Below are 13421 nucleotides of genomic sequence, written 5' to 3'. Positions count from 1 at the left end.
AGAATGGTTAAAGAAGTGGCAGATGGAATACAGTGTATGGTCGTGCTCTTTGTTAGAAGGAATGAAGATGTAGACTATTTTCTAAATGGGGAGAAAATTCAATAATCAGAAGGGCAAAAGGACTTGGGAGTCCTAATGTAGGATTTCCTTGAGGTTGAGTCAGTAGTAAGGAAGGCAAATGCAGTACAGGTTGAGTACACCTTATCCAAAATGCTTGGTGCAGAAAGTGTTCTGGATTTTGAATTTTTTTCAGATTTTGGAATATATAATGAGGTAGCTTGGGAGCACCATCATTTACGACTCTGAATTTATGTTCTACCAATAGCAGTCTTTATCTTACACTTGTTCATCACATGTACTTAACAGTAAAATTATTATGTACCATTAATATAATGTGTGCAGAATAAAAAGGCAGCACAGTAGCATTGGCAGAATGCCTGAATCAGCTACAACAACAAACAATGGCAGGCTTTCAGTCTCCACCTACAATACCATGTTTTAATTAAAAAGTGCAATGTATTTGTATTTTGCTTTTTTCAGGTTTTATGTAAGGTATAAAAACAATTAGCATTGTAAACTTGTTCTAGGGTTAGATCTTCATCAGCATCAATCTTTAAAAATTTAATGCCTTGCTTTTTCTTATATTTCTGCAACCAGCGTACTTAATATTCACAATTACCTTCAATTTTTAGTTTGCTGTGATAGATCTTTGCTTGTTTCATGATCACCATACTGTTAAGCAGCATATGTTCGCTCCAATGCTGATGAATTCATTCTTTCAATACTTGATTGAGATCTTCATTTTGTGCTTCATGCAGTGTTTTTCTTCTCACTAACTACCATTCATTACATATGTGAGGTCACTTTTCAGAAATGTCTGTGATGTGCGGTGACCTATGCAGCACCTTGTGGAACTTTCCATTTGTACTGTTATGCCAGCGCTCGAAAAAAAAATTCAGATTTTGGATGTTTATGGATTTTGGAAGGACTAGAATATAAAAGCAAAGATGTAATGCTGAGGCTTTATAAGGTGTTAATCAGACCACGTTTGATTTATTGTCTTCAGTTTTGGGACCCATATCTAAAGCAAGATGTACTAGTATTGGACAGGGTCCAGGGAAGCAATACAAAGATTAAGCAACACACACAAAATGCTGGAAGAACTCAGCAGGCCAGGTAGCATCTATGGAAAAAAAAAGTACAGTTGATGTTCCTGGCCTGAAACGTTGACTGTACTTTCTTCCATAGATGCTGCCTGGCCTGCTGAGTTCCTCCAGCATTTTGTGTGTGTTGCTCGGATTTCCAGTGTCTGCAGATTTTCTCTTGTTTGTGAATAAAAAGATTAATGTTTGAGGCCTCCTCTACATTGGTGAGACCTGTCGCAAATTGGGGGACTACTTTGTCGCGCACCTCCACTACATCAGCCAAAAGTAGAACTTCCTGGTGGCCAAACATTTTGATTCCAATTCTGATTCCCATTCCTGTTCCAACATGTCAGTCCGTGGTCTCCTCTTGTGCCAAGATGATGCCACCCTCAGGGTGGAGGAGCAACATCTTGTATTCCATCTGTGTAGCCTCCAACTTGCGGGCACGAATATCGATTTCTCCTTCCAGTAAAAAAAATACCCTCTCCCCTCCCTTCTTCTTCTATTCCCTTCTCTGGCCTTTTACCTTTTTTACCTGCATCAGATTTCTTCCTCTCCAGCCCTTTATTTTTCGTACCCACCTGGCTTCACCTATCATCTTCTAGCTATCCTTCTTCCCCTCCCCACACCTTTTTATTCTGACATCCTCCCCCTCCTTTCCAGTTCTAATAAAGGGTCCCGGCCCAAAACGTTGACTGTTTATTCATTGCCATAGACACTGCCTGACCTGCTGAGTTCCTGCAGCATTTTGTGTGTGTTGCTTTAGACTTCCAGCATCTGCAGACTTTCTTGTGTTTATTATGCACGGAGTGATGTCTCTGGGCCTATGCTAGCTGGAGTTTAGAAGGATGAGGGGAAAGATCTCTCTGAAGCTCACTGAATATTGAAATGTCTGTATAGTGTGGATGTTTCCAGTAGTATGAGAGTTTATTACCAGAGGGAATTGCCTTGGACTAAAAGGATGTCCCGTTAGAAGCAAAGTGAAGTGGAATTTCTTTACGGATTTCTGTATGATTCATTGCCACTGACGGTAATGGAGGCTGATAGGTTCATGATGTGAGTATTAAAGGTTCTGGGCAGAAAGCAGGATAGTGAGGTTGAGGAGAAAATAAATCAGCCATGTTCGAATGGTGGAGCAGACTCGATGGGCTGAATGACCTAATTCTGCTCCTCTATCTTAGGGGCTCACAACAATCTTACTAACTGCCTTCTAAAATAGAACATAAAATAGAACGGTCACACACTGGGCAGGTCACACAACCAATAAAGGTGTGCAATCTTGTTGCCAATTTCTACTGAATATCCTCCTCCTCCTTTGAACTCCACAAAACTCTGCTTCCACTACTACCCCTGGTAATCCATTCCACTCTGTATTGAAAATAAAACTCCAGCCCCTCTACATATCCCACCTTAAAAGTATGCCCTCTGCTGGGGAAAAGATTCTAAGCAGTTACTCTGTCAGTGCCTCAATTTAAAAAAAAGTTCTATCAGGCCTTCCCTCAGTCTCTGCACTAGTTTATCCAACCTTGTAGCTCATACTCTTTAATCCAGGCAACATCGTGGTGAAACTCTTCTGCACCCTTTCCCCATTTTTCAGATCTTTCCTAAGATGGGGTGAGCAGAATTGAATCAGAATCAGATTTATTACTGACATACGATGTGAAACAGTACAGTGCAAACACCAGAATCTATAAATTACAGGAATGGAGAGGCCCTCCATTGGTCGGCGTCGACTGTGGATGTTGTGTCCTAGCTATCTACGTTCAGTCAATATGCAAGCCAGGACAATTTGATATGGAGAGCAAGCTGTTGCCCATGCACCAGGCTCCCCCTCTCTACGCAGCTGATGAATCCAAAGGGATGGCAGACGCTGATAGTTTGGCACTAGCGACTTAGCAAGAGTTGCTAATCAGCATTGAACTCAATGTAGGACTGCCTTAGGGACTCCAGCTGCAAATTTTCCTCAAAGTTTACTCCTAAAGCCTTCCTCCCCGTGAGTTGGTGTAGACAGAAGGCAGATGAATTTTGAGTTCAGAGTTTTCCTTCTAGGTGAGCTGCCACCTGGAGCTAATGAACCCTATCTGCACAGAGCAACTGGTTTTAATGTGCCAGTAAGCCCACCTTTGACCCTCTTGTCAATAGAAACAGTTCCACTGGGCTTAGTAGCTAAGCCATGCATGAAGGCCAGGAACTGGACTTGGCTGTCAGCGGCTATTTAAGATGCACATCAAATGGGAGCATCTAATAGGGAGCTTATCTCCACTACCTCCAACCTGGCTGTAACAACCTTAAAGGAACCAAATTGCAGGAATAAGTAGTGCAAAATAAAGGAATAACAAAGTCAGCTTCATGGACAGTTCTAAAATCTAATGGCGGTGGGGAAGAAGCTGTTCCTAAATTGTTGTTCATACTCCTGTACTACTTCCATGATAGTAATGAGAAGATGGCATGTCTGAGTTGGTGAGGGACTTCAATGACTGACGCTGCTTTCTTGAGGCACCACCTTTTGAAGTTGTCTGATTGGGCACATGGCAGATTGGGTTATCTACCTGATTGGAGCTGGCTGAGTACATAATCCTTTGCATTGAAGGCTTCATTTCAGGCTGTGAGAATGCACTGTACATTTGGAGAAGTCTTTGGTGTCAAACCAAATCTCCTCAAACTCCTAATGAAGTAGAGCCACTAGCTGCCACCTTTTGTAAACGGCATTAAGGTAGATACTTAGGCTTAGGATAGATACTCCAAGTGCAATCTGACTAGAGTTTTATATAGCTGCAGCATAATTTGCTTACTCTTGTCCTCAAGAATAACCAATGAAGGCAAGCATTCTTTTATCACCTTATCTACTTGCATAGCCACTTCCATTGAACTATGGACTTGAACCATATAATCCCTCTGTATCTTAATGGTATTAAGCGGTCTGCTATTAACTGTATAACCTTTCTCCTTTCATTTGACTTCCCAAAGTGTATCACCTCGTATTTTCCTGGATTAAACTCCATCTGCCACTTCTCTGCCCATATCTGTAACTAATATATATCCTGCTGTATTCTTTGATGGTTTGTTACAATGTCCACAGCTCCACCAACCTTGGTGTCATCTGCAAACTTGCTAATCACCCATCTACATTTTTATCCAAATCACTGATTATATGTCGCTAACAAGAGGTCCCAGTGTAATACCACAGGCCATGGACCAGAATAACAGCCTTCCAACTTTGTTCTGTCTTCTATGAACGATTCATTTCTGAATCTAACTTGCAATTCACCCTGGATCCCATATATTTTTATCTTCTTATTTAACCTACGAGGGGAATTTTTTTTTTATCAAATGCTTTACTCAAGTCCATGTAGATAACATCCACTGCCTTAAGCTCACCAAGCACTTCTGTCACCTCAGGTTCATAAATTTGACCGCACATGGTACAATCGTGTAGCAGTTAGTTATAAATAAATATTTAAGTATATGATTTGGAATGTTTTCATGTTTACGTATACTGCTTTTTAAAAAGCCTTAGAGTCCTAGAACACTACAGCACAGAAACAAGTCCTTCGGCCCATCTAATTCATGCTGAACCATTAATCTGCCTAGTCCCATCACCCTGCACCTGGACCATGGCACTCCACACCTCTGCCATCCATGTACCTATTCAAATTTCTCTTAAATGTTGAAATCGACCCTGCATCTAGTACTTGCTCTGGCAGCTTATTCCACACATTCATCACCTTTAACCCAAGACCTCTACTTGTAGTCTCACCTAACCTCAGTGGAAAAAGCCTGCTTGCATGTCCCGATCTATACCCCTCTTAATTTTGTATACTTCTATCAAATCTCACCTCAATCTTCTAAATTCGAGGGAATAAAGTCCTAAATTATTCAGCCTTTCCCTATAGCACAGGTCCTCAAGTCCTGTTGTAAATTTTCTCTGCACTCTTTCAATCTTATTTACATCTTTCCTATAGATAGGTGACCAAAACTACACACAATATTCCAAATTAGGCCTCACTGACATCTTATACAATTTCAGTATAATATCACAAATCCTGTACTCAATATAATGATTGATGAAGCCAATGTGCCAAATGCTTTCTTTACGAACCTATCTAACTGTGGAATTATGGATCTATATTCCCAGATCCCTCTGTTCTACTGCACTCCTCAGTGCCCTACAGCTCACTGTGTAAGACCTAACTTGGTTAGTCTTCCCAAAGTGCAACACATCACACTTGTCTGCATTAAATTCTGTCTTCTATTTTTCTAGCTCATCCCGATCCCATTACAAGCTTTGATAGTCTTCCACTACAGCCCCAATCTTGGTGTCATCCGCAAATTTGCTGATCCAGTTTGCCACATTATCATCCAGATCATTGATTATAGATGATAAACAACAGTGGACCCAGCACCAATCCCTGTGGCACATCACTAGTTACTGGTCTCCAGTCAGAGGGGCAACCATCTACTACCACATTCTGGCTTCTCTCACAAAGTCAATGTCTAATCCATTTTACTTACACATCTTGAATACCAAGCAACTGAGCCTTCTTGAGAAACCTTCCATGTGGGGCCTTGTCAAAGGCCTAGCTAAAGTCAAGGCCTAACCAGTGGCCACACATTTTAATTCCACGTCCCATTCCCATTCCCATTCTGATATGTCTATCCACGGCCTCCTCTACTGTAAAGGTGAAGCCACACTCAGGTTGGAGGAACAACACCTTATATTCCGTCTGGGTAGCCTCCAACCTGATGGCATGAAGATTGACTTCTCAAACTTCTGCTAATGCCCCACCTCCCCCTCGTACCCCATCCGTTATTTATTTATATACACACATTCTTTCTCTCTCTCTCTCTCCTTTTTCTCCCTCTCTCTCCTTTTTCTCCCTCTCTCTCCTTTTTCTCCCTCTGTCCCTCTGACTATCCCCCTTGCCCATCCCCTGGGTTGTCCCCCCCTCCCCCTTTTCTTTCTCCCTTTTCTTTCTCCCTGGGCCTCCTGTCCCATGATCCTCTCATATCCCTTTTGCCAATCACCTGTCCAGCTCTTGGCTCCATCCCTCCCCCTCCTGTCTTCTCCAATCATTTTGGATCTCCCCCTCCCCCTTCCACTTTCAAATCTCTTACTAACGCTTCCTTCAGTTAGTCCTGACGAAGGGTCTCGGCCCGAAACGTCGACTGTACCTCTTCCTAGAGATGCTGCCTGGCCTGCTGCATTCACCAGCAACTTTGATGTGTGTTGCTTGAATTTCCAGCATCTGCAGAATTCCTCGTGTTTCTGTTACTATCCTGGTTGTTTAGCAATTTTCCATCGACTGCACATTTTGACTTTTTACGCTAGACTAAAAGAGGAGTGGTCCAAGTAACCTTACTGCCATTATAAATCTCTTTTCGTTCCGAACAATTGCCTTCTGTCTTTTGGGCAATTTTATTTCCATGCTGTGACTGTTCACTTAATCCTCGGGCTTTAGTTTCACTAAGAAGTCTCATTATATGATAGTTTGTCAAATACCTTTTGTGAGTCATGTATAAACCAACCACACTACCCTCAATGGCCTTCACTAACAATTCCATACTATCTATTTACCTTTAACAAATTATACTCTTTTTCCCAATCCATTTCATTTTGACTCGGACAATTTTCTCCAAAAAGAAAACACACCTGGTTTTCGGCTGATTGGTTGACTTATCCCATTCCCTTTAGGTATATAATGATCTCCAGAAATCTGCAAAAAACAAAATCCAGAGCTTCTGCAGTTTCCCTTTCTTCAGAACTTACCATAGATTCCATCCAGACTGACTTTCCACACTGAAGATTTTTCAGTCTATTAAGTATCTTTTCATTTTTCTGTTCTTTAACATTTAATGTCTTCAGCTTTGTACCCATGTTGACACCCTCCGCTTTACAAGTACGCAAATACAACAAACTCCTTTATTTTCAGCCATGCTCTTTTTTTGTTCTCCATCTGGTCTCACGATTCTACGCTGAACTGAGGCTGTGGCCTGCAATGAACGGGCTCCTGAATCAACTGCAGTGATACCTGGCTTCGTGTCTGTGGACTGAATTTTGTGAACTTCAGTTTGGAATGCTGATTGCTTACTTTTATTGTTTGCATGATTTGTTTTTTTCTCTGTGCCTATTGGGTGTTTGGTGTTTTTTAAATGGGTTCTTCGTTTTGTGGCTGCCTGTAAGGAGACGAATCTCAAGATTGTATAAAGTATGCATACTTTGATAATGTATTTTGAACATTGAACTTTTTAATTGTAGGCCTTTTTTTTCCCTCTCCCAGTCTCTTGCCATAAATTTAGTCACCCATTAAGTCTTTGGCTGTTAATCTTTTCCTTTTCAGGAGAATTCATGTATTAATATTTTGTAATTCTCCATGTTGAAGTTTTATTTTTCTTATTTATGTTTTACCATCATAGTTTTTAGTTCCAGCCTTGCTGGGGCAAATTTGACTTTCAGTCTGTTAGACCCCGTCCCATCCCCCTAGCATCTTTCTAAATCATACTTTGTCCTTATCTTTTCCCATAACTTAACCATACCTGATTGTATGGCCTATGTACCTTTAATATCCTCCACTGAGACATGCAACTGTGCCACATTTAATTACTCAGAAGTAGAACCAACATGGCTTTCTCATTTAATTAGATTTACATGCCAGGAATTTACTTCCCTTCTCTCACTCTTGTCCTAACAACATTGCGTATCATACATTTTCACTGTCTCTTGTCACTGTTGCAAACTCACTGTAAAATTTGTCTTCTGTCGTACTCCCCACACCCCAACCCAACCCAATCATATAATCAGGAATATTAAGTTCCCATTGCTCTCCTTCTGTGAGCTGCCTGAAGATTAGTGTAATGGACACGTGGTGCCTTGTTCCTAGAGGTTACTGCTAGTGTCTTTGCTCTAACTGACCAACAGTTGTCTTAAATTTATTACTCTTTACTCTCATTGTGGTATTTGTCACAACCTTTTTGTCCCTGGAACATGTGATGATGCACAGGTTAGAAATGTGCACAGGTATTAAATATCAATTGTTCACTCAGTAGTGATTCCTTTTCAGATGAGGTTCAGTGATTTTTCCATTTTTAACTGAATACAAATCTATTCTGGCTTAAGGTTTGTTTTCTTCATACCTTTGTTTCTTACAGTTCAGTCATCCACAAAATTATTATTGCATTGCTAACACTTAAAATCTGTGAGTAGAGAATGCGGCCTACAGTGCAGAAGCTCCGTGGAATGTAGAGCAATACTGCACAGAAATAGGCCCTTTAGCTCACAGTGTTGTGCCCAACCAGCTGAAAAGCAAATCAAAAACACCCAAACGCTAATCCCTCCAACCTACACAATGTCCACATCCCTCCATCTTCCTCATATTCATCTGCCCATCTGAGTGTCTCTTAAAAGCCTCTAATGTATTTGCCTTTACTACCATACCAGGCAATGCATTCCAGGCATCCAATACTCTAAGTAAAAAAGCATACCCCTACATCTTCTTTGAGCCTAATCCCTCACCTTCATTGCATGCTCTTGGTATTAGACATTTCGGCCCTGGGAAATGGATACACCCTGTCTACTCTATCTAGGTCTCTCATAATCTTAAAAACCTCTATCAGATCTCCCCTCAGCCTCGACCTCTCCAGAGAAAACAACCCAAGTTTATCCAGCCTCTTGTGATAGCACATGCCCCCTAAGCCAGGCAGCCTGCTGGTAAACCACTTCTGCACCCTCTCCAAAGCCTCAACAACAGTCCGCAGAAATATTCTGTAGGAAGATTACATAGGGGCTAAATGGCCTAGCTACAATGGACTGACATTTGTCACATAAAACACACAGTACTTGTTTTCTGGCATTCTGATGAGACTAGAGGGCAGTGAGCACTTGACAAGTATAGTCTGCTTGCTCACTTCCTCAAAAGCATGTTTTAAGATTGGGAGCTGCAATGAGTTGTATGTCATAGGTTCTCAATATGCATCTGCTGAAGTTGCAAAATAAAAATTAAATTGTAGTGCTGGAAATTTTAAATAAATGCAAATGCAGAAAATATTTGACAGTTAAATGATCTGAAATGTTAACTCTTTCTCTTTCCACAGATGCATGACTTGCATCTTACTGGTGTATTCAGCTTAAATCTTGTATTTCTGCTTACTGCATAATCTTCATGCTCAGCCATCTGCCAACTTAGTTTCTCCCCCCCCCCACATTTCTGCTGTACCCCCATCCGCCAAATTTCTGAGACAAACTTTCAAAGTGAATGGGTCTGCTTTGAAGCATCTATCTTGCCCAAAATTGGTCCCAATACCCCAAGTTTATGAAGCCCTTTCCCCTATCTGTACCTATTCTCTACTCATGCATTAGTCTGTCGTACCCAACTAGTCATATATCACTCTGGTATAGGAGTATAGGTACACCCTATCCTCATTATATGCGAGGGATACGTTCCTTGAAGTTGACACGTAATGTGAAATCGCATAATGTGAATAATTATTTAAATGGAGAAAATAGGGATGCGTTCCGGAGGGCTTCCTAAATATATTTTATCTGTAACTTATTCACATTTTTATACCAATACGACACAAAAGCAGAACTACAAGACAATATTTGTATTATATTTAATCAATTTAAGGCAATATTCAATATAATAAATCATAGAAAGTTAACATCCTCTGGCGCACAGTACTCACCAATGGTGGCAGGTGTGTTCGCCCTGGGAAACGAGTAGTTGTTGTGGTGTCGGGCAGCTTTACACAGATAAGGTGGATGGTTGTGGTCGTCAGGATCATATCAAGCACAGCAAGGGGTGAAAGAGGACTCACAGAACTCTTAGGACTGCCGGCAGCAGAAAGATTACAGCGATTTGCATAAAGGGGTGATGGTTGTTTGCTTAGCAGCGTTTTGTTTTTCAGCATAAATTTGCTTGTAGGGAAAAAGGATTGACTGCACGGAATGACTGAAATGCTGACTCTGTTCTAAACTTGGGTCTATGTCCATCGCCATTTGTGTTGTGACTTCCACCATTCCCTCACCGTTGGTAAACTTCCGGGATTTTCAAAATCGTCTGTTACTTCAGCATCTGAGAGATAGTTTGCCGTAAAAAAAAATACGTACACCTTGAATGTGGACTACACCAGTCGAGTGGTTGAATCAGCGATGTTGTGTTAGGCGGTGGGAAACGCACTGTTACGTTAGGATGAAAGCTCTCCAAATGTTTAGGATGGGCTGGCGCATTGTCAAGCAACAAAAGAACTTTAAAGGCAAGATTCTGTTCCTGGCAGTAGATGCCGCGCTGTTTATAATTTCCAACTTTTTTCAAGTGTTAAAGCAGTTCTCTGCCACTCGGCTGATGGCCCAAGACGTGACAGCAGATGCTTAGGAGGCATAATTAAATATTTCAAGTGCAAAATCACTGCACCGTAGGTAAAACCAACAAAAGTTTAAGATCGCACATCCACACCTTGCCAAAACCAATGCGAGAGTGACGGGAGAGAGATTGTGAGGTGCGCACACCTGACTTGTATTGGCGGGAAAGTGGTGCTTCTCGTCCCAACAGTGAGACTGTGAGGTGTGCGCACGTGACTTGTATTGACGGGAAGGCAGTGCTCCTCGCATAACTGCGAATTTTGGATGCATATAACAAGACCTTGGTAGAAATAGGTTTCTCGCATAACTGTGAATCCGCATAGTCTGAAGACGCATATAACGAGGATAGGGTGTATAATCCTGTCCTATACCACTTTGCACTGGAAGTAAAGCAGAGTAAACCACCACTTTCTCTCCATCCCAAAACTATAACATTTCAATCCTTTTCCTTCTTTCATAGATCACAACTGCTACTTGCTCCTTCTCCTACCTTCCTTACCCAAAGCATTCTACATTCCCAGTCACTTTAAAGCATGCCCTTGGATCATAAAAAAAAATGAATTAAAAAATTACTACTCTGTTGTGATCTTTTTTGGATCTCAGACTCTTTTCAATAGCAGTGAATATAAAAGACACGAAATCTGAGAAATTGAATAGTATGAAATCTCAGAATGGCTAATAATATGTTTTCTGTGGATTCCTGCTTTCTAATGCAGTACAATTGTTTTGTTCTGTTTACACACCCTTTAGAGCAAGGCGTGAAAAGAATTGGGCCTCCACCAGATGATCCTCCTCCAAAGAACGCAAGAGTTGAAGAGCGGGGTCAACCAATGCATCAAGGAGTAAATTTCAATCGCAATGACCTTCCAAGGCCAGCACCAATGATTCCTGAATATCCCCCTATCCCAGCAGTGCCCCCCCATCTCCAGGTCCCATTTCCCCCTGCCCCCTATTTTCATTTCTTTGATGCTTTACAGCATATTAATTTTGAGCAGGACTACCCTATGCACTTTGGTCCACAGCCCTACCATCGTCATCGCCATCGCCATCGCCCTAATCCTCAAGGGCTTCCACACCCACACCATCACCATCCTCCACACCATCACCATGACAGGCCCCATGGACAACCAAATGTGCCACCAGTTTATCAGCCACCACAGAACCGTGTTTTGTTTAACTTTATACCACAGCAGCAGCAACATAACCTTTAATGACTAGCATTGCCCCTGTAAATTTTATTTTGAGCCAAAGAGACCTTTGGTGTTTGTTGTTTGGTGAATGTATAAATGAATGGCCGCAGATTTACTGTAAATATGATCAAATAAACCATGTTTTTCCATTTGCAGTAGACAAAGATTTTTGTTCTGTTTGCTGTATAAATGAGTGGTGCTGAATTTAATTCTGAGATCTGGTTGCTCCAGCTAGACTCTAAAGATCATATGAGCAACAATGTGAAGTTGTTTGTAATTAGAGTATTCCCTCTAGAACACAGTTCCCAACCCTGGGGTCCACAGGCCCCTCGGTTAATGGTAGGAGGTCCATGGCATAAAAAAGGTTGGAAATCCTTGCTCTAGAGTGAGCCAAACAAAAGTGCAATGTGCATATCCTATGCTTGCTTTAGTTCAGTGACTTATGCAGTTGCACCTTCTGTAAATGCCTGTAAGAAAATGAATCTTAAGGTAGTATTTGGTGACATATATGTACTTTGGTAATAAATTCGCATGGAACTTTGAACTTATCAGTTTGGGCTGAACTAATACTGAAACCTAGGCACAGATTACACATGTATCTGGTGTCATACATGTAGCATTCTCAGAAATAACCAACAAACGTGCACTGTGCAGATCCATCGTTGACGGCAAATTCAAAGTAAATTTATTATCAAAGTACAGATATACAAGACTTCCAAAAATTTTAGATGACATACTGAACCTTTGCAAACTTCTAAGAAAGTACAGGCACAGCTGTTGAATAGTATGACCTCCTTGAAGGTTCAGGGATACACAGATCACATGGATACCATTGCAGGGATACACAGATCACATATTACGTATCCTTTACAGACAGTTTCAGAAAGGCTGCAATGGGACATTGCATTCACTTAGTATTCGTTTGGTATTACTAAGATTTATGTTGCCATTTTCATTTGTAAGCAATGGCTAATGTTTCTCAACCATGGTATTAAATCAGATTGCTCAATTATCTCATTGTTTGTATTCAAATCAGCTGAATCTCAATCCAAATTTGGTTTACTATCACTGGCATATGTCGTGAAGTTTGTTGTTTTGGAGCAGTACAGTGCAATAAATAAAATATACTATAAAATTACAATAAGAAATGTATGTAAAAACTCAAATAAGTAATACAAAAATAAAGTAAAAATGGTGAGGTAGTGTTCATGGGTTAATTGGCCATTCAGAAATCTGATGGTAGAGGGGATGAAGCTGTTCCTAAAACATAGAGTGTATGTCTTCTGTATTTTTTCCCGATTGTAGTAATGAGAAGAGGCCATGTCCAGGGTTGTGAAGGTTCTTAATGATGGATGCTATCTCTTTAAGGCATTGCCTTGTGCTGCATTCCCTGTAATACTACAAGACAGCACTTAAAAACACTTTATTGGATTCAATGTTTTGAACACCCTGACGTAGTTCTTCCCAAGTTAGATAGGTCAGAGAAGATATATCATGAACTCTTATTGTGTATCTCAATCTCAGAATGCTTACAACCACCATAGTCTGGCTGCTGCTGTAATAAAGAAAAAGCAACAGCCAGTTTGAGTATACTAAGGCCCTACAAGCACCAACAAGATGGTGATTAATTTTCTTTAGTAAAGCTTTTTGAAGGATTAATCTTACCCAGGCACTCAGGCAAATTCCTCTGCTCTTCCAGTAGAGAGAGATTTTGCATCCACCCGACAGGAA

General features: G+C 41.0%; 1 protein-coding gene across 1 annotated transcript in view; it reads left to right on the top strand.

The window, feature by feature from the left end:
• Nucleotides 1-11854, top strand: part of rnf216 (ring finger protein 216) — a 206596-nt gene extending 194742 nt beyond the window's left edge. Inside the window, exon 17 of the mRNA XM_072268673.1 lies at nt 11251-11854. Within this exon, the coding sequence (XP_072124774.1) occupies nt 11251-11711 (461 nt within the window). The 3' untranslated portion in view covers nt 11712-11854. The remainder of the gene's footprint in view (nt 1-11250) is intronic.
• The last annotated feature ends 1567 nt before the right edge of the window (nt 11855-13421 follow it).

Source organism: Mobula birostris, chromosome 9 (assembly GCF_030028105.1).
Source record: "Mobula birostris isolate sMobBir1 chromosome 9, sMobBir1.hap1, whole genome shotgun sequence".
In the NCBI taxonomy this organism is placed as follows: domain Eukaryota; kingdom Metazoa; phylum Chordata; class Chondrichthyes; order Myliobatiformes; family Myliobatidae; genus Mobula; species Mobula birostris.
The sequence above is the reverse complement of the archived record's forward strand: the minus strand, read 5'-3'. Positions and strand labels throughout refer to the sequence as shown.